This window comes from Dermochelys coriacea, chromosome 1 (assembly GCF_009764565.3).
Source record: "Dermochelys coriacea isolate rDerCor1 chromosome 1, rDerCor1.pri.v4, whole genome shotgun sequence".
Lineage (NCBI taxonomy): Eukaryota > Metazoa > Chordata > Testudines > Dermochelyidae > Dermochelys > Dermochelys coriacea.
In genome coordinates this window covers 193,412,089-193,432,424 of record NC_050068.2, presented here as the reverse complement: position 1 = coordinate 193,432,424, position 20,336 = coordinate 193,412,089, and the positions used below count along the sequence as shown (strand labels likewise).

Genomic DNA, 20,336 nt, shown 5'->3' with positions numbered 1-20,336 from the left:
GAAGGGAGCAAAACGCTAGGCATTTCTGGTTGCTGCGCGAGGCAAACAGGTCAACCTGGGGAAACCCCCACTTTAGGAAGACAAGAGTGGATGACGTCGGGGCGGAGTGACCACTCGTGGGATTGGAAGGACCTGCTGAGGTTGTCCGCCAATGTGCTCTGGACCCCTGGGAGAAACGATGCCACCAGGTGAATGGAGTGGGCTATACAGAATTCCAACAGTCGAATGGCCCCTTGACAGAGGGGGGGAGGAACGAGCCCTCCCTCCCCCCTGCTTGTTGATGTAGAATATGACCATTGTGTTGTCTGTGAGGAACGCCATGCAACAACCATGCAACCGCTCCCAGAAGACTTGGCACGCAAGACACACCGCCATCAGCTCCCGTACGTTGACATGGAGAGAGAGATTGGACGGGGCATGGAGACCTTGCATCTGGAGGTCCCCGATGTGGGTGCCCCATCCCAGGGCTGACGCATTCATGACGAGGGACAAGGAAGGCTGAGTGTGGAAGGGGACTTCTCCGCCTACTGCCCTTGGGTCTAGCCACAACTGGAAGGAGGCCAGGACCCCTTCCGGAATGCTGACCACCAGGTTCAGGCTGTCTTGATCTGGGCGGTAGACCAATGCCATCCAGACTTGAAGAGGGCGTCGAGGTTGGGAAGATGTGAAGGCTCCTGACGAGGCCTGACAAGGCTTGGAAGCGAGCATCTGGAAGGAGGGCTCAAGACTGCATGGAGTCTAGGACCGCTCCAATAAATTCTATCCTCTCGGTCGGTTCTAGTGTTGACTTCGCCGTGTTAAACAGAAGGCCTAACCATTGAAACGTATCTGACGAATTGAAGGTGAGCCTGCACCTGCTCTTTGTTGCACCCTCGGATGAGCCAGTCATCGAGATACTGGTATACCTGTATCTGTCGTCGATGAAGGAAGGCTGCCACTACCACCATACATTTGAACTGATAATGTTTGCGGTTGACAACAAAGCGTCTATGAGCCGGATAAATCGCAATGTGAAAATAAGCCTCCATGTCGAGGACGGCATACCAGTCTCCAGGATCTAGGGAAGGTATAATGGTGCCCAAGGAGATCATGCGGAACTTCAACTTTACCATGAATTTGCTGAATCCACACAAGTCCAGGATAGGCTGAAGCCCACCCTTTGCCTTGGGGGTTAGGAAGCAACAGGAGTAAAACCCCCTGCCCCTTAGCTCCCTTGGAACCTCCTCAATCACTCCCATGGCAAGGAGCAACTACACCTCCTGGATAATGAGTTGCTTGTGAGAGGGGTCCCTGAAGAGAGACGGGGAGGGAGGGTGAGGAGAACGAAAATTGGAGAGAGAGTATCCCCTTTCCACCATGCAAAGAACCCAACAGTCCGTGGTTATGAGGGACCAGGCACAGTAGAAATGGGATAAATGATTCAAGAATGGGATAGGATCCAGAGTGAGGTCCGGTACATTGTCCTCGGGTGTCCCTTCAAAAGTTTTGTTTGGAACCCACCAATGGCTTGGAAGGACCTTGGGCCTGGCTGGATTGGTGTTTGGAGGGGTTTCTCCTGCTACTGCTCCCCCATCTCCTACAGAAGTCCTGCCTCGGCTGAGAAGGAAGGTAGGAGTGTTGAGGCTGCATTTTAAATGGTTTCCGCAGGGTAGATGGTGTGTGCATCCCCAGCGAACGCATTATGGACATAGAGTCTTTGAAGCCTCGAGTCTGTCTTGTCTGAGAAATAGCCCTCTCCATCAAAGGGGAGATCCTGCAAAGTTTGCTGAAGCTCTGGTGGTAAGACAGAAGCTTGCAACCAAGAAATGCGCCTCATTGCTATCCCTGAAGAGAGGGTCCAAGCGGCAGAGTCTGCAGTGTCCAATGAGGCCTGCAAAGTGGTTTGCGTGACTGTTTTGCCCTCCTCTACCAGAGTCCCGAAGTCTTCTCTGGACTCTGGAGGAACCAATTCCTTGAAATTCATCATGGAGTTCCAAGAGTTAAAACTGTATCGGCTCAGGAAAGCCTGCTAGTTCGCAATCCAGAGCTGGAGCCACCCTGAGGAGTAGACTTTGCGCCCAAATAAATCGAGGCGCTTGGCCTCTTTCGGTTTAGGTGCCGGGGCTTGCTCACCATGATGCTCCTTCTCATTCACTGAGGCCACCACCAGTGGACAGGGCTGTGGGTGAGTGTAGAGACAGTCATACCCCTTGGAGGGAATGAAATACTTCCGCTCCACCCCCTTACCAGTTGGGGGAATGGAGGCGGGTGTTTGCCAGATTGTTCTGGCCGAGGTTTGAATGGCCTGGATAAGTGATAAGGCCACCCTGGAAGGAGCCTCTGCAGACAAATTGTCAACCACAGGGTCCTGCACCTCGATCACCTCCTCTGCTTGCAGGTTCATGTTCTGTGCCACCCTGTGCAAGAGTTCCTGGTGGGCGTGGAGGTCTATCGGGGGAGGATGGGGGGGACCCCGTTATGGCAGTCCCCGCCACAGCCTTATCGGGTGAAGATAAGGAGGATGCCATAGAAGGGACAGGATCATCCAGAGCCTCTTACTGAGCTGTGCCCCGCTGCTCCGATCCCGCAACCTCAGTGTTCAGACCGGGAGCAGGAGTTGGAGTAAGAGGAGCTGGTGCCTGTAAGGGCGACGCCACCTTCTCCATGCCTCAGGGAGCAGGACAGCTGGCAGAGGCCTCAGGCACTCGCGGCTCAGATGGGGCCGAGCGAGAAGCCTCAAAGGGAGCACCCTGGGCTTGGTGGTATGCGGAGCGGAGCCCTGTTCTTGCGCCTGCCACTGATCTGCCCGAGCCCAGGCGGCCGTGATCCTAGTGGTGGCAGTCTGAGAAGTGTGACCCTGCCTCAGACCTTGATGAGTGAGAGGTGGAACACGATGGCCATGGTGGTGCCGAGTGGGTCTGTGCCGAATCATGTCAACAAGATGAAACTGATCAGTACTGCGAAGCTGGAGATCGGTGCTGAGACGGAAAACAGTGCCACGATGCTGGGGAGCGGCGTCTGGACCTAGATCAGTGTTGGGACCTGAACCAGCGCCTGGATCTGGACCTGGGTCTCGACGATGATGACTGGCGTCAGGACCGGGATCTACTCCTGGATGGCGACTGGCGTCGAGACCGGTGCCGGGAGTCAGAGCGGTGCCACGAGTATGACCGGCACCACGAAGGAGAGCAGTGCCGGGACTGCGAACAGCATTGGGAGCGGGAACGGCGCCGAGAGCTGAAACAGTACCGAGGCTCAATCGATGGTGCCGGCAAGTGAATAAGAGTTGGCTTGCCCCTAGATGGTGCCAAGCAGACAGGTGATGGTGCCTTGGCCAGTTGAAGGGATGCTGATACAGTCAAGGCAATCAGATCCCTTGCCACCACAAAGGTATGTGATGTTGATGGCAACTGGACCTCAACCATGCTGCGAGTCGGGGAGTCCAGTCTCAACTGCTCCGTCTTCAGTGCCGGAGTCAACGGTGCTGAGGCCGTCACCTGTGTCCCTGGGCGCCCTGCTGCAGGACGAGGTTCTGACCAGGCGAGTGAGAGCGGTGCCGGACTGGAGACGTTGGTTGCAGTGTCGGGGAACTTTGGTGCCGTGGCTCTCTATCAGCATCCGACTGCGGTACTGTTCCTGTAGCTAAAGCCGGGGCACTGCGTACTGAAGCGCTCGGCATCGGGTCTTGCCGCGCAGCTGGAGGCTGAGGACTAAGAGCCGCTTCCATAAGGAGCTGTCTCAAATGAAAGTCCCACTCCTTCTTAGTCCGGGGATGAAAGCTCTTGCAAATCCTGCACCTCTCTGCCTGATGAGATTCCCCCAAACACTTCAGACAAGAGTCCTGGGGGTCGCCCGTTGGCATGGGCTTGGAGCAGGATCTGCAGGGCTTAAAGCCAGGAACTTTGAAGCCATGAGCCCAATCAAGTACGGGAAGGAGGGGAAAACCCCTTCTCCCCCACTAATACAAATTACTATACTATAACTAGAACTACAACTGTTAATCTATAACAATACTATAACAACAAACTATGAACAAACTGTAGTGTGAACGCTAGGGAGAGTGGAGAGTAGCAAAGCCAAGCTCCACAGTTCCAACGACTGTCACAGGTGGTAAGAAGGAACTGAGGGGGTGCTGGGTCGGCTGGGGTATATATCCAGCGCCATGAAGGCGTCACTTCAGGGGCTCCACAGCCGACCCACCAGGTGTTACTAGGGTAAAAATTCTCTGATGGCCGTGCACACAGCATGCGCACACCTAATTGGAATCGATATGAGCAAGCACTTGAAGAACCACCAGTATTTATTAAAAGAAGTGTTAAGAAGAAAATTCGGATCTTATCCAAAGAAAAAAAGTAAAACACCCCAAAAACTCTCAAGCTATGGTCCAGGAAGCCCTTCTTGGTGATCTCTGGAAAGAAATATTTTGAGACATATCCAAGGATTGTTGGGAGAAGAATGGGTGTCACTTAGGAAGAGGTCTGCAGAATTAAATAGTTGGAGATCGACTGACTTCCCCTTAAGAGAAGCCCTCCTAATTGATAAAGTAATTCAAAATGCTTTTTGAAACTTACCTTGCACAAAAATACTTGGACTAACCGGAAAAGTGTGATCTGAAGATGTATGAAACCCAGAATCCTGAAAATGAAGCACTGAGAAATTAAATCCAAGTAAACACAAGTGTGTTACAGTTAACAGTCTGGGTCAGAACAAGGAAATGGGAATCCTGCACTAAGGGCGTGATTTAAAACCCACTGAAGTTAATAGGAGTTTAATGATTCCAGGCCATTAGCTTGTCCAGCTCAGTTTCCCTGCCTGCCTCTCTCACACAGGGCTGTGAAGATGATTTAACAATGCTCATAGTTTCAGATTTTATTCCTTTTAAATTCAATTGCAATGAACTAAGATTAAACTAATACTTTTGTTGAGTATTTTTAGGAGCCATATTCCCTAAAATGCGGAAATGGAATTAGGGGGCCCATGAGCTTAACAACACTTTAAGCATTTCAACCATACTGGTCAAAAAACTGAAGCAGAAATTTTAGATTGAGTTAGTCCAAGAGAAGCTTTAAGTCAATCTTTTTCACAATGACTGTAGTACAAGTTACAATTTTTTACCCTTCTGCACATTATCAACCAAAATAGTATAGTAAAAGTGTCCTTACAAAGTTTTCAGATGCCTGACTTTGACAATTAGGGCTATCAAATATGCCAGGAACAATCCCATCCATCACACTTGAGAAATCCAGGCCAGTTGTCTGAGGATTAATATTTTTTCTATGAGGAGACTGATTACTTGCTCTAGGAAAAAAATCTTCAGGTATATTTTTCAGTCTCTTTACAGGTGAAGACAAAAGATCTTCATTGTGGAAATCTGCTACTCTTTTAATTCTGGTAACGGCAGGTAAAGTTCGTATGGGTGAGTTAATTAAAGCATTTACAGTTTTTGACATCTGTATGCCTTCATATTTCCGTAAGTTCGAAGCTCTGAGAAATGTGGGCAGTTTTGGAAACCCTTCGGAACACAATCTCTGATAAACCTCATCAAATGCACTATCACATTTTTTATGAGACTTTACAGAATTACAGAAGTAGGACTTGATTAGTCTCTCTTTTTCTTTAGGGTTTGAAGGAGGCTTTCTAATCTTAAGAGGTTTCTGAAGTTCTTTGGGGCACAGCTTCTGGTAAAGTTTTTCAAATTCTTCTTCACATTTCTGGCGAGTCTTGACTGGACTTTGATTCACAGGAAGTGAGGAAAAAGAATGACTGCGCTGCAGTGAAACACCTCCCCTGAATGTTTTTATTTCAGGATTTCTGACTAATGCATTTGATGTTCTTACTAGAGAATAGTTGTTAAGTGGTGGAAAGGTATTAGCATCACCATTCAAGTTGCAAGTGGACAAGTGGAACCCTGATGTACCATCGGAAGCTGTATTGTCAATTTTGCCATTCTTGCTCTCTTTCATGAGACAAGAAGATGTTGTGCAAGTTACAGAAGAGCATCCCAGAGAAAGTACTTCAGGCAGCTTCTCATTTGGGGTGCCTTTTGAGTCATGTAATGTCATGGTGGTCTGAGATGGACCCTCAGTTAAAAATGTTTCTTCTGTTCTAGCAGTAACATTTGGAAAAACAGACTCTGAGATGTTTTGGTCTATTCTTTGAATGTATGAATTATCTTCTAAATTTCCAGGCCAATCTATTTCCATTTCACTCGTATTAACATGTGGGTAAGATACCACACCAGATTCACCATTAGTCACACACTGTGTTGGACATTTGCCATCTTGAACAAGCTGGTTACTCTCATTTAAATTATTTCCAACAGGCAATTTATGATCATTACTATTTGTGTTAGGCAGCATAGGCTTCAATTTAGATGTCCTGAACCTTCTTATTCTTTCTATGGTGACATTAAGCTTTGATTTTCTAGGAGGCCATCCTCTGTATTTGTAGTGTCTGATTATGGAATCAGCTGCTTTTTTCTGAGAGTGTTTGTTCATCAACTTGCTAAGTGTCTCCACCATTCCTGGATACAAATCTGCAAGTGTGACGTTGTTCCAGGAACATTCTTCATTTGCAGACTGGTACTCTTCCATGAAGCTATCATAGCCCGTTTCATTTTTTTCCAGAAAAGGTACATGTCTGGGTACAGTTATCTTATCTGCTGAAATAAGAAACATAGAAACACATAGTATGAGAGACCTGGATGCAGGAGGTGCATTTCTAGACACTGCTTTCCTTCTAAAACCATTAGCTTGGTTATGTATTAGGCCAAATAAAGTTATATACAACAGCGATTAGAACCTTTCAAAAATGTATTACATAGCATAAATCTAATTTTACATATTAGAAGGTGTACAAATATTCTTGCAGTGTTGATCTTCATGTGCTGTTAATAAAGCCTTGTAAAATTCTAGATTGTTTTCTTTTTTCATGTGTAAAATCTCTAGTGTTTTTCCATCACGATTCCCATCAGGTTACAGGACTGTTGCTGGACAAATATGTTTTAGTAAATTTTCATCAAAGTTTGTACAAGGCTATATTAACAGACTGGAGAAAATGGATACCAAGTATCTTGGAGTACAAACTATTTTAAAGTTCTTCTGGGGCATAAGTGGGAGTTGTCCTAAAAGGACTTCTTGCAACAAGAGTATGTACAACACTCAGTGGTGAATGCACTTTAGTGCAAAATATTTTCACTGCCAAGACAAAGAGCCTCTCCTCTTATCAAATCTGCAATAATGACTGGGAAGCAAATGAGAATTTCTTAGCAAGTAAAGACAAAAGTGTCATAAAATTCACTACGTTCATTTGACGATTGTAATGTTGTCTTAAAGTTATAATGAGTAACTTACTAAGTTACAAAGGTTTTCCTCCTTTCCCCCCCCTGCTGCTGGTGATGGCTTATCTTAAGTGATCACTCTCCTTACAGTGTGTATGATAAACCCATTGTTTCATGTTCTCTGTGTGTGTGTATATAAATCTCTCCTCTGTTTTTTCCACCAAATGCATCCGATGAAGTGAGCTGTAGCTCACGAAAGCTTATGCTCTAATAAATTTGTTAGTCTCTAAGGTGCCACCAGTACTCCTTTTCTTTTTAAGTTACAAAGTGCTCTCAAGTATTTACTGTAAAAGTAACGAAGATTCATAAATGGCAGCACTCCACTCCTAAGTCATTGTGAAACAGGGAGAGACTACTGATTTTGGGGTAAATTACAATCTGCATATAAGCAAATGTGTAAATTAACCAGGTTCAATTGAATAATGAAACATAGCGCATAGCCTTATGTAGAGTTTTTGGTTATTTTATTCCCTCAAAGAAGTACAATGATTCTCCCTAAAAGCCAAGTTTTTACCCAAGACTTTTAATTGTCCCATCTTTAGTAACTGAAGCCCATTAAGTCCAAAAATGTAGAAGGATCAAGAGGATTTTCTATAATCCCAGGGCACTATGTACTGAAAGGAAATGTTTTCAAAAGGCACAAAAGGCAATTAGGTGCCACTAACCACTATGTCTTAAATGCTAGGGAACAGTATGCTTGGTTGGGTGTCTGATAGCAACTGTTAGGATGTGAAAACAACATGGAAGAAGTAAACCCTTCTGCAAAAGAGCACCAGACTTCAACGCAAGTTTTTCCCTACCTAAAGACTGCAAAAATCAGGCCCATTATCTTCCTGCTGCTCCTGCACAAGCAGTTACTTGCAAATACAAGACTCCGATGAGACTGTGTTGTGCTACCAGCTAAACCAAAGCACACACAAAAACCATGCAATAACTTGACCATGTTTAAATTCTTTATTACAGTGGGTTTTTAAATGCATCTTTTTCTCTGACTATTTTAGAAGAGCTGAGTTCATTTATAAGAGATAACTCCTTTTCAAAAAATGTTTAAAATACGCCTCTGGTAAAACATTAACAATGGGCTTATATACCTCCTCAAGAATTCAAACTGTTGCATCTTTCTGTTCAGGTGACCACACTTTTCTGCATTTTCAATAAATATGTTAATATGACAGTTCAGTGTCATACTCACCAACTGGAGATTTAGTCATACCCATCAAGTCTTGCCATGGAGATGTTACGTGGAGACGCTTTGATTTTTCTCCAGGTGCAACCTGAAAAACCCAAAGGACTTATTTAGTATTTTATGTTTATATTACAGCAACAGTCATGCCCCATTCAGGATTGTGGTCCCATTGTGCTAGGCACTGTACAAAAGACATGAACCATACCCTGAAGAGCTCAGTAAAACAGAGAGGAAAAAGTTCTATTTAAGATTTGCTTTTGCTTCAGTTACAGTATGATTTATTTGACAAAGCAATAGATAAAAACTTGAGAAAAAGGATATTTGGCAAAATATTCAAAATCTTACATGACATTTATAATTTCTAAATTAAGCATAAAGTGTGCATTTCTTTCCTAAATATTTAAATTTACTTCCATTTATAAAGCAAGGAATACATATCTGAACACTTTAGGCACCTCCGACAAATACAATACATTAAAAAAACAGCAGCCCCATTACATAAAACATTACTACATAACCATACAGCACCCACTTCCTCCAATTTCTTATTTTCCATGAACATCAAGACCAAAAATATGTGCTTCTTCAGAAGGTTTATTAAGATTCGTAAGTAATGACAGGTAAAAATGTATAATGGTAAAGAGTAGTTAAATGATGTTTGTTCAGTTTCTTTGAATCATCCCACAATGTTTCAAAGCTATCAGGGCAATACCTTCCACAATAGGCAAAAGCCAGCACTCCCTACCCCACCAGAAAAAGCAATAAAAATTCAAGTGAAAGGCAGCAAAGGCAAGTATTTTGGTGGTCTTTGTGATGCAATTCTAATAAAAAGCCCACTACTATTGCATATTGGTGACTGTAACCTATGTTGAAAGAAAAAAAATAATCAGGGATACTGAAGACAATATTTGAGAGTTTGAAGGAATGTTATACAAATGTGCTAGTTCAGTGATGAATGTACCTGGCATACACTGAGACTGTGCCTTTGTTCAGCAGCCAAAAATAGAGCTTAATAAACCAAGACAGCTAATTCTAGGGACTTATCACTGGTCTCCAACCCAATAAGAAGAAAACAAACTTGAATATGATGACACTTACAAACTCATACTGGTATACGGACTCACAAGTTTGCTTTAAACTGATGAACTGTATATTGATTCAAATTTTTATAAGTGAATAAGATGTTTCATCTTCAAGAAACTCAGCCTATTTTTCACTAAGAAGTTCTCTCAGATTTGGATTGCCCCTAGCCAAGGCACACCAAGCAATAGTTTGGCTAGTAGTTTAAAGATTCCAGTTTTAAGTAGTGAATTAATTCTACCAAACCAAGCAGATGCATTACCATAATCCATTTAGGGATGTTTCTTTCATCATCTTGTACTATCACATCCACACGAACTCTGACTTTCTCTCTCATTTCCAGCTCAGAAGGGTTTACAAGTAGAATGTCCTCCTTTTATTCACAGAAACAAAATATGTCAAATGCAACATCCAAACAAAAAATGTTTACACAGTAACAAGTTAGTAATAGAAAACTTCATAAAACATATTCAAATCATAGGGCTTTCAAACTTGAAAAAACAACAACAGAACAGTATAAATATTGACCAATAAAGACAAGCCCAATCAAGTCACTGCATTTCAAGTAAATGCTGTTTATCCTGGAAGTCAGAGAGAGTAGTATAAAATGTTCAGTAACTGTAATCTAACTTTTCAATTATATATATTCTCTGGTTTAAGAAAAGATATGAAATTGTGTTTACATTAGATGCATGTATATATAGCTATACGAAACAAGAAATTCATAGTCACCTCCTAAGTCCTTTGGAGCCACGTGTACTTGTGAGATGTGAATAGCCTAACTAGAAGCCAATACCACTTCAGCTACTTTCCATCTGAAGTATTCCAGCTGACTTTCTTCACCTTTAATTTATTTTTTTAAATAGGAAAAGTTTGATAATGATTTATGGAAAGATACTGTCTTCTCATAGCTATACATCACTGACTAGTTGAGTGATCCTAGGCAAGTTAACCTCTGTGCCTCAGAGTGCCCATCTGTAAAAAAGGTTAATACTACTTCAAAATATTCTGAGACAAAATTTTGTAAAGTACTGAGATCCTTGGATGCAAATAACAAAAATGCTAAATATTGTATAAATGAGATGCAAATTATAATCCATACTCCTACATAAAAGGGAGATTTGTCTCCATTTTTAACCTCTACTTAACTCTAGATTCTCTGGCCTTCTCAGTGTCATGTCTTTACCAAAAACATAGGAATTGCCATAATAGATCAGACATGAGATCCACCTAGTCCAGTTTCCTGTCTTTGACAGTTGCCAACACTAGATGCATCACAGGAAAGTGTTAGAACCCCACAGTTGGCATACAGAGCAATGTAGAGCAATCTGGACCCCTGCATTAGGTCTTAGAATCACAGAACTGGAAGGGACCTCGAGAGGTCATCTAGTCCAGCCCCCTGCACTCAAGGCAGGACCAAGTATTATCTAGACCATCCCTGACAGGTATTTGTCCAACCTGCTCTTAAAAATCCCCATTGATGGAGATTCCACAACCTCCCTAGGCAATTTATCCAGTGCTTAACCACTCTGACAGTTGGGAAGTTTTTCCTAATGTCCAACCTAAACCGCTCTTGCTGCAATTTAAGCCTGTTGCTTCTTGTCCTATCCTCAGAGGTTAAGAACAACAATTTTTCTCCCTCCTTGTAACAACCTTTTATGTACTTGTAAAAACTGTTATGTCCCCTCTCAGTCTTCTCCTTTCCAGACTAAAAAAACCTAGTTTTTTCAATCTTCCCTCATAGGTCATGTTTTCTAGACCTTTAATCATTTTTGTTGCTCTTCTCTGGACTTTCTCCAATTTGTCCACATCTTTCCTGAAATGTGGCACCCAGAACTGGACATAATACTCCAGTTGAGGTCTGATCAGCACTGAGTAGAGAAGAAGAATTACTTCTCATGTCTTGCTTACAATACTCCTGCTGATACATCCCAGAATGATGTTTGATTTTTTTGCAACAGCATTACACTGTTGACTCATATTTAACTTGTGATCCACTATGACCCCCAGATTCCTTTCTGCAGTACTCCTTCCTAGGCAGTCATTTCCCATTTTGTATGTGTGCAACTGATTGTTCCTTCCTAAGGAGTTCCTGGAGTACTTTGTATTTATCCTTCAATTTCATCCTATTTACTTCAGATCATTTTGAATTTAAATCCTATCCTCCAAAGCACTTACAACCCCTCTCAGCTTGGTGTCGTCCACAAACTTAAAAGTGTATTCTCTATGCCATTATCTAAATCATTGATGAAGATATTGAACAGAACCAGACCCAGAACCGATCCCTGGAGGACCCCACTCGTTATGCCTTTCCAGCATGACTGTGAATCACCGATAGCTACTCTCTGGGAACGATTTTTCAACCAGTTATGCGCCAACCTTACAGTAGCTCCATCTGGGTTTTATTTCCCTAGTTTGTTTATGAGAAGGTCATGCAAGACAGAAACAAAAGCCTTACTAAGGTCAAGATATACCATATCTACAAGACTTGTTACCCTGTCAAAGAAAGCTATCAGGTTGGTTTGACACAATTTGTTCTTGACAAATCCATGCTGACAGTTATTTATCTTCTAGGTGTTTGCAAATTGATTGCTTAATTATTTGCTCCGTTATCTTCCCAGGTTCAGAAGTTAAGCTGACTGGTCTGTGATTCCCCAGGTTGTCCTTATTTCCCTTTTTATAGATGGACACTATATTTGCCTTTTTTCCAGTCTTCTGGAACGTCTCCTGTCTGGAATGTCTTATCCTGGTTTCTAACAGTTAAAGATTGGCTTATGCATTGAGGCATATAATTTAATGTGCCGTCAAACTTTGATTTTTAAAACAACTCCAGATTGCATATGGATATCAAAACTCTCTCTTTTTAATTTTGCTAAATTCTTGGCCTCAACCCTGTGAGGCAAGGTGTTTCAGTCTAATTACACATTGTATTGATTTTGAATTTGCCACCAAATATCATCAAATGGCCATTTGCTCTAGTGTTAAGAGATAAGGAAAACTAATTTGTGATCTATTGCTTCTTTACAATTCATTATTTTATATATTTTTATCACACCCACCTCCTCTTATTCAACTCCTTTCTAACATGAACAATCCCCATATGTTTAATCTCGTCAGATCAGTTTTTCATGCCCTTGATCGGAACCCACTAATTCTGCAATATCCTTTTAGCGATACCAGTGACCAGTACTACATACAATATTTGGGGACACACCATTTATTTATGTTCTCCATCCCACTCCTTATGTATCTTAACATCATTTGCAATTTTGACTGCTCTGTGCATTGATCTGAGGTCTTCACTGAGCTGTCTGACACTCCTGTCCCTTTCCTGAGTCAACATTAACTTCAGAAACCTGTAAAATGTTTTCAATAGTTCAATTTTTTCCCCAATCCAATATATATTACTTTACATTTATCAACATTGAACTTAATTTGCTACCATATTGCTTGTTTAGGGGTCTCTGAAATTCTTCGCGGTCTTCTCTGGGTCTAGAAACCCTAAACAACAGTTTATATGAAATGGCTTTGTTTGTGTCAGTCCAGATCACAAATGCACTGAAAGCGTTTAATAATATTAATCAATACCCTTGTACTGTAAGCAGTCTCAGGTCTGAACAAGGATGGAAAATGAATCTCCCTCCTACATCTACAGTTGGTCACTAGCACCAAAGAGGTATATAGGCAACGCAGTGGAGAAAAGGAGAAGAAAGTTGTATTAGTATAGTGCTTGCTGTTGGCCATGCTGTAATTGACCTGTGGATGAATAAGAATTAAGAGTTTGTGGCTGTCAGTCCAGAACTTGTCACCTACACAAAATCCACATGCAAATATTTTAAATTAAAAAAATCCAACCCCTTAAAATGTATGCAAAAGGTATAAAGCAATTGTTTTTACCTTGAGGTTAACATTTTCAAATTTTCTTCTAATCGAAACCAAATCAGCTTCGCTTTCGGTATCTACAATTTGAAGTTAAACACTAAGTAAATTCCAATTCATCCAAAACCAATGCAATATATTTGTATTTCTGGGAATGATTTTAAACTGACACCGTGAAGACCAAACTGGCCAAAAAATTACATCTTGAAAAAATACATTTTTACAAAATCCTTAAGAAATATGTTCCTGTACTATATTTTCAACTTAAATCTCATTGAAAGTCAGTGGGACTTTGGCTCTGAAGCACCTAAGTCACTTTTGAAAAATGGCATAACCAGAGCTCTTTGAGATGGACTATGTATATACACAGTCATGGAATGTCCTGGACAGTGTAACTCAAATGGTTGAACTTTCTCACAGGAGTGACTGTTAGAGAGCTCACATGCCCTCCACCCCACCGTCCATTCCCAAGTGTTCCAGGGCAAGGCTATTAAAGGGAACATGGTGCCCTCTGCAACCTTAATTCCTTCCACGGTTTTCTTAGTCAGTATTTCATTAGGACTCGGAAGAGGACAAGAAGGTTGGCAAGGAGTGTGAATATGGAGAGTCCATCTCAAACAACTCCGGTTAGAGGCAAGTAAACTCTGTTTTTCTTCCTTCAAATGTCCTCTGCCTATTCCCACTCATGGGTACTCAATACCCTATTCAGTGTTCAGGGAACATCAAAAGAGTCTTCTAACCTTGCTTTCTCACGTGGAGAGTTGTAAGAAGTGTAAGAGTTTTTTTCCTCCACTTCCCTTATAGGCAATGTATCTTGCAGATCTGGTAAATGATCTGACTGTGAACTTATGTGATGCACTTCATCTAAAACCATGACAGAAGAAGCTGAAAGTACTGGTGACAAGGCTATCACCAGTTGCGGAACTTTCTTTGGATCCAATGCAATCCTCTGAGCAGGGGGATCCTTACATATATTGATTTGAAATCCTAGCTTTTGGTTTGGGATCCATTATTCTCTGATCCTGCTCAAATGGATCTGAGGAGTCTCTCTCTCTCTCTCGGTTAGTCCTGGTAACAGAAGTCTTTTTGCCCCATACTATCTTATTTGGAACCAAGATAGGCAGTTTCCCTGTCTGTCTCTCTCTCACAGGACTGTGAAGTAAGTGCTTCAAAGATGAATCCAATGACTTAGGAGCCAACTGCACAGCAGTTTTGTAACTGTAACCCAGGGCTGAGCCCAGTGCTTTTTGCATTGTGATCTTCTGAGAGCCAAAACTTTCCAGCATCAATACTGGTCTTTTTGCATTATCATTAGATCCCTTTCAAGTGTCAGATCTGAGAAGCTTAGCTATGAAAGCTTTCTGAAGCAATAGGGCTTAGTCTGCTGTTGCACTCCTTGCATGCTCTCAGGGTAAGTGTCCCGCAGACAAAGTATTCTGAAGAATGACGACTCTCTCCAAGACATAATTATCTAGTATGAACATCCAATGCCAGGAAGACTGCTAGACACTTTAAAGCCAAGTCTCTTTGCCTTTGGATCCACCATGGAACCAGTAGTCAGAACCAAAGTCTCTATAAAGTTCACTAAGAACAAAACTTTCCTTAAATCACAAACTTAGCCAAGACTAACACCAACTATAAAGCAGGAAACCACACTAAGCTAACGCACTACAATCATCTAAGTGAAGGATCTAGATTAATGGAGGTTTACATCCATCTGATACTGCAGTTGGAAGGAACTGAGTCTGCAGAGGGTGCCATGCCCGCTTTTAAAGCCTTGCTCTCAGAACATTAGAGAACACAGACAAGTAGAAGGCGGCATGAATGCTTTAACAGGCCTTGCTATAAGAAGTTGTCACCATCTGGGCTACAGCAGCTATGAGTACGAATATGCTGAGGAGACAGATAAGGACATTTAAAAAACTAATGCGACTGTCCTTTTAATTGTCAGAAATGTCACATCTTGAAATAGTTGTTTTCCATTGATAGATAAATGCAGAGGGGCATTTTAAGAGATATACTATGACATGCTTATGGATAGGGCCCTACCAAATTCACAGACATGAAAAAAGCATCATGGACTGTGAATTCTGGTCTTGTGTGCTTTTACCCTATACTATACAGATTTCACAGGGGAGATCACGTTTCTCAAATTGGGGGTCCTGACCCAAAAGGTTGTGCAGTGGGGATCACAAGGTTATTTTACAGGGAAAGGGTGGTGCGGTTTTGCCACCCTTACTTCTGTGCTGCCGTCAGAGCTGGGTGGCCGGAGAGCGGCAGATAGTGGCCAGGCACCCAGTTCTGATGGTGGTGCCCCGCCAGGAGCAGCAGTGCAGAAGGAAGGATGGCAATACCATACCATGCCACCCTTACTTCTGCGCTGCTGCCTTCAGAGCAGGGTGGCCAGAGAGTGGCGGCTGCTGACTGAGGGCCCAGCTCTGTAGGCTGTAGCAGCTGTGCAGCTCTGAAGGCAGCACCACCACAAGCAGCAATGCAGAAGTAAGGGTAACAGTACCCCAACCCTCCCTACAATAACCTTGCAACCCCCTCACCACACACAACTACTTTTTGGGTCAGGACCCTAAAATTACAACACTGAAATTTCAGATTAGAATAACTGAAATCATGATACGTATGATTTTTAAAAACCTATGACCGTGAAATTGAAAAAAATGGACCGTGAATTTGGTTGGACTCTACTTATGGAGAAGTTTCATTTTCAATAATTACACCAAAGAGATTATGTAGCAATTAATCAGACTGCTGAACTGTGATATGAGTTATAAGTAGAACATTACCAACCATTACCTTACTCAAAAGCACAAATCTTGCTCTTACAGATAGAAAAAAATCTCATCTGAAGTACACATGTTGTGTGATGTCATTCAGAACACGGCTATTTGAAAACAACAGTATTAATACAAGTGTCATGACCAACTAATAAGTCAGTCAGGAACACAAAACATTTTCAAAAGTTTGAAATGGAGACTGACAATAGTTACAGGAGTCCTGGTCTCTCTTGCAGACACATCATGATGGCTCAGTTCAATGACTCACTTGCATGTCCATTAAAATTACTCCCCATGCCTTTCTGGTACAAACCTCTTGGGCACTATGGTGATACACACAAACCAACCAAACCAAAAAATAATAATAAACCACTCATTTCTATTTTGCAGTATGAGTTTTCATTCTCTCTCCCCCTTTTGATTTATAGAAATGGCAGACTGATGCAAATGAACCTATTTCATACTTAGAGAGACAAGGTGGGGGAGGTAATATCTTTTATTAAACCAACTTCTGTTGGTGAGAGAGAGAGAGAGAGAGAGAGAGAAGCTTTTGAGTTTTCCCAGAGTTCTTCTTGGATGCCATACCAGTCACTTCTGTGCTGGGGTCTATTCAAGAACACAAAATATTGCACTGGTCAGCATTAGCAATGTTGCAGAGTCTCATATGGTCCCTAGTCAATACTTCAGCTACAACATATTAGGAGTGTAAAAAGCAGACACAGATTAACGCACCATTTTAATTATTTGGAAAAATCATAACGAGCAGGACTTTCATGCATTTTAAATTAATAAATACTAATGGCAAGATTAATAACTTTTTTGAAATCTTACCTGTGTCAGCAACTTGAATCTCTTCATAGGAGTCTATAAAGGATTTCCTAGCAGGTTCCTTGAAATAAAAATACACATGAACAAAGTCACAAGAACTAGTGGCAGTTTAGCTCTAATAATCTGCACTACTCGAATTCCCTTTGCCATTAGTTCCATTGTTACTGCTGAAAGCCCAATTCTCTTGTGAAAATGACTATGTCTAAATGGCATCTAAAACAAAACTGCTCCTAAAGCCTATTCTTGACTCTCAGCTGAATACTCAATTTTTTAACCACTTTTTCCTCCTTTTATTCCCAGAGAGCCAACATAAAAGTGAGAGGAAGCTTGTGTGTACTCGGTTACACATTATAATGTAACAGCACAACAATGATATAGTGATGGGAATCAGATAGATTGGTTTAACAGCTAAAAGAATTTTAATTGCTGTATCTTTACTGTCGGTAATCTATGAGCCAGAAAGAATCCAGTTTGCACTTCAGATTCCATGTTGAGTTTGTAGACCTGGAAATTAGGGGAAAAAAAATGTACTCAGTTTATAAGAATATTTCATCTGGTGTCATGCAGAGACACTAAACCTTCAACACCACAATGCTATTCTTGGAGTAGAATCAAGAGCAGAACCACCTAGTTTCAAAGTAGTACCACACTTGAGGTTACTTAACTATTTATATGAAGGCTGCCTTGCAAAATGGTCATGGAAGTTTACCAGCTGAGAAAAGAAGTTTACTCCCTCATCTTCTATTATGAGACGGATACTGAAAAGAACAGATCTTATTTTCCTGTCAATTACAGTTGCTTGCCACAGGAGAACAGAAATTTGCAAGATCGATTGACTTACTTTACTGCAGATACTATTACATTATAGAGAGAGAATCAAATGAAATTCTTTACTTACACAAAGAAAGGGACTGGTTATCTGCAACTGGTTTTCTTAAAACTATATTAATATTCCCCAGAATATGGGGGTTTGATCCTGCACCCAATGAAATAATTGGAGTCAATGGGGGAAAAAAAATCAATGTATGCAGATTAGGCTCTTAATTTACTTAAAAGGTTTCAGTAGAGAAAATTTCAGAGTCAATTTTTTTTTAAGAACTTTTTACATTCCAATGCAAAGGATACTCAGACAGACAAATAGCTTTTTCTACACGGTTTTAATTGACATCTTGCAAGGTTCTTCAAGAACTCTTGTAAAACAAATCTAAACACTATTTTTCTATCTAATCCAAAAATGCACTTTGGACTGAAGACAACAGCAAAATGCAGACAAACAAAAAACTTTCATGAACTTGAGACAAATGACTAGAAAAACAATGTCATTACTTAAAGGGACCAACAAACCCATGAAGCCTGCCATACTGAATTTCAGGTACTGTTTCACATTTGATCCTGAGAAGGAGCAAGTGCCAAAAGCAGCTAACCCTTAAAGAGCCTGTAGAGTTTACAATTGACACATTAAACATCAGTAAGGTTAAAAAACGAACAAAACAAAAAAAAAACCCATCTTCAATTGAAAAACAAAACCCCATCTGTAGGTGTCAAAGCCCACAAGAAATAGCTCTTTCACTTCAGATTAATTTAAAACAGAGGCTGGGATTCGGCGAATGTTAATATAGTCACAGCACAGGAGGGAGGAGATAATCACATGATGGACAAAAAGTTATAGAAGACATAATACAAAAGACTATTTCTATACGGCCTTCATATAAACAACATGCATTTCTTGATAAAAAGTGAAATAAAAAATACAACTATATGTGCAGTACAAGAGGAAAGAATATTGTAGTACACTTTAAAAACAGTAAGAACAGGCTTAAAAACCTCCCCCTGCCACTTTAGAACAATGGTGACCAATACCAGGGTCCAAATATAATTTTCCAATATTGTTGAGAGCTATAACCAGAGAAAAAGACAATAATTGCTCTATGGACCATACAAGGTCCAGTATCTCAGCCTTGCAGGAAGCTCTCTGTTACAGTCCCACTCACTCATTCACCAGTTGGGAGTGTGGAGGCCATTCCCGGGGAGAAGCTGTTCAGCAGCAGGTTGGCCTCCTTGCAGCCAGGAGCTCGCTCTCCTTCTCGTGGTCTTGGGGGGTCTCTGTGCAATCCCCACCAAGACCACAGCCTTCCCTGCAACTTATGCATGTAATGTCATTGGCCCTGCAGCTGTGCAGGGAGCCCCCTGCAATCTTTCTGTTAAACTGTGAAAATGTACTAAAAAACTTGAGGTCCAGTTACATCAGGGCTAGACACCTAAGCAGTACAGTTTAGTTGAACTTCTGTATGATCTGGGGTACACCAAATGCAAGGGCACATTAGATCCGAGTTTGATATGGTCTGAACTCTGTTGCACCAAGTAATGCAATTAGAAACCATTGTGGCTCAGCGCAGATAAAATGAGGCCTCAAACTCATCTTGGTGGCAGATGTGGTATACAGCTGATAAGGGTATGGTGAAGCACAAAACCCATAACAACTGCAGGCCACCTCCAGTTGCTCCATTGCTTTAAAGATAGAAAATGTAAATTAGATGATCTCAGTAACTATGAGAATAAATTTGGTTTCCAACCATGCACATACTAACAGTAATAGCTCCTCTAAAAGGATGCAACTGGCCATAAAGGAGGCATGTGCATTCAACAGCTGGGGAACTATATGGGCAATTCTTGAAGGAGATGCACTGCTGCAATACCGTAGTAAACAAGGAAGAAAAATTCCTCATTTTTTCAAAAAGATTGCATCTGTATTAGACACCATGGTAATTTAATTCAATAATTCACACACTTATTTTAAATTAGACTATTATAAAAATCATACAGATTCCTGCATGAAGAAAAACATAGTAATTTACATAGTCATACATTCATGTCTAACACATTCACATTTGCCAGATGTGTCCATACCTGATGTACTTTTAAATCTTCATCTTCAAAATCAGAGATCCATTGCTTTCGTGATTCTTAATTAGAAAGTTTGAAAAAAGAAATCTATGTTAGAATGCGACATATTGCAAACAAGTGTTAGATTTGCATCCAAAAAATGATTTAACTAATTCCTCATTTAGACATAAATATTTATAATGAAAGTATTTTCTAAATAAGTAAACTCCAGAAAGGTTTAACAAATTCAGAACACAGACAAAGAAACGAAAGACAGGAAGAAAGACACACGGTCAGATTTTCACCCAACATAAATTGGCATAGTATCACAGAAGTCAATGAAACTATGTTCATTAGATCAGCTGCAGATCTC

At 41.4% G+C, this 20,336-nt stretch overlaps 1 protein-coding gene and 1 long non-coding RNA gene across 8 annotated transcripts in view; one reads left to right on the top strand and one right to left on the bottom strand.

The window, feature by feature from the left end:
* LOC119845736 (Holliday junction recognition protein) overlaps nucleotides 1-20,336 on the bottom strand; it is a 43,062-nt gene that overhangs the window by 8,350 nt on the left and 14,376 nt on the right. For 3 of the 7 annotated variants that reach the window (XM_038378458.2, XM_043510621.1, XM_043510592.1), the window contains exons 5-11: nucleotides 19,988-20,043; nucleotides 17,084-17,141; nucleotides 13,482-13,543; nucleotides 9,847-9,957; nucleotides 8,511-8,592; nucleotides 5,142-6,637; nucleotides 4,551-4,614 (exon numbers count right to left, since the gene is read on the bottom strand). In XM_038378458.2, coding sequence (XP_038234386.1) covers nucleotides 4,551-4,614; nucleotides 5,142-6,637; nucleotides 8,511-8,592; nucleotides 9,847-9,957; nucleotides 13,482-13,543; nucleotides 17,084-17,141; nucleotides 19,988-20,043 — 1,929 coding nt within the window. Of the gene's footprint in view, nucleotides 1-4,550; nucleotides 4,615-5,141; nucleotides 6,641-8,510; nucleotides 8,593-9,846; nucleotides 9,958-13,481; nucleotides 13,544-17,083; nucleotides 17,142-17,518; nucleotides 17,585-19,987; nucleotides 20,044-20,336 lie in introns of all 7 variants that reach the window. The other 4 variants (XM_038378423.2, XM_038378477.2, XM_038378449.1 and 1 more) reach the window with 2 other exon arrangements.
* The window catches only part of LOC122459285, a 27,968-nt gene extending 7,632 nt beyond the window's left edge, over nucleotides 1-20,336 (top strand). The window contains exons 2-5 of the long non-coding RNA XR_006279864.1: nucleotides 882-884; nucleotides 14,874-14,878; nucleotides 15,915-15,919; nucleotides 20,326-20,336. This is a non-coding gene — a long non-coding RNA (uncharacterized LOC122459285). The remainder of the gene's footprint in view (nucleotides 1-881; nucleotides 885-14,873; nucleotides 14,879-15,914; nucleotides 15,920-20,325) is intronic.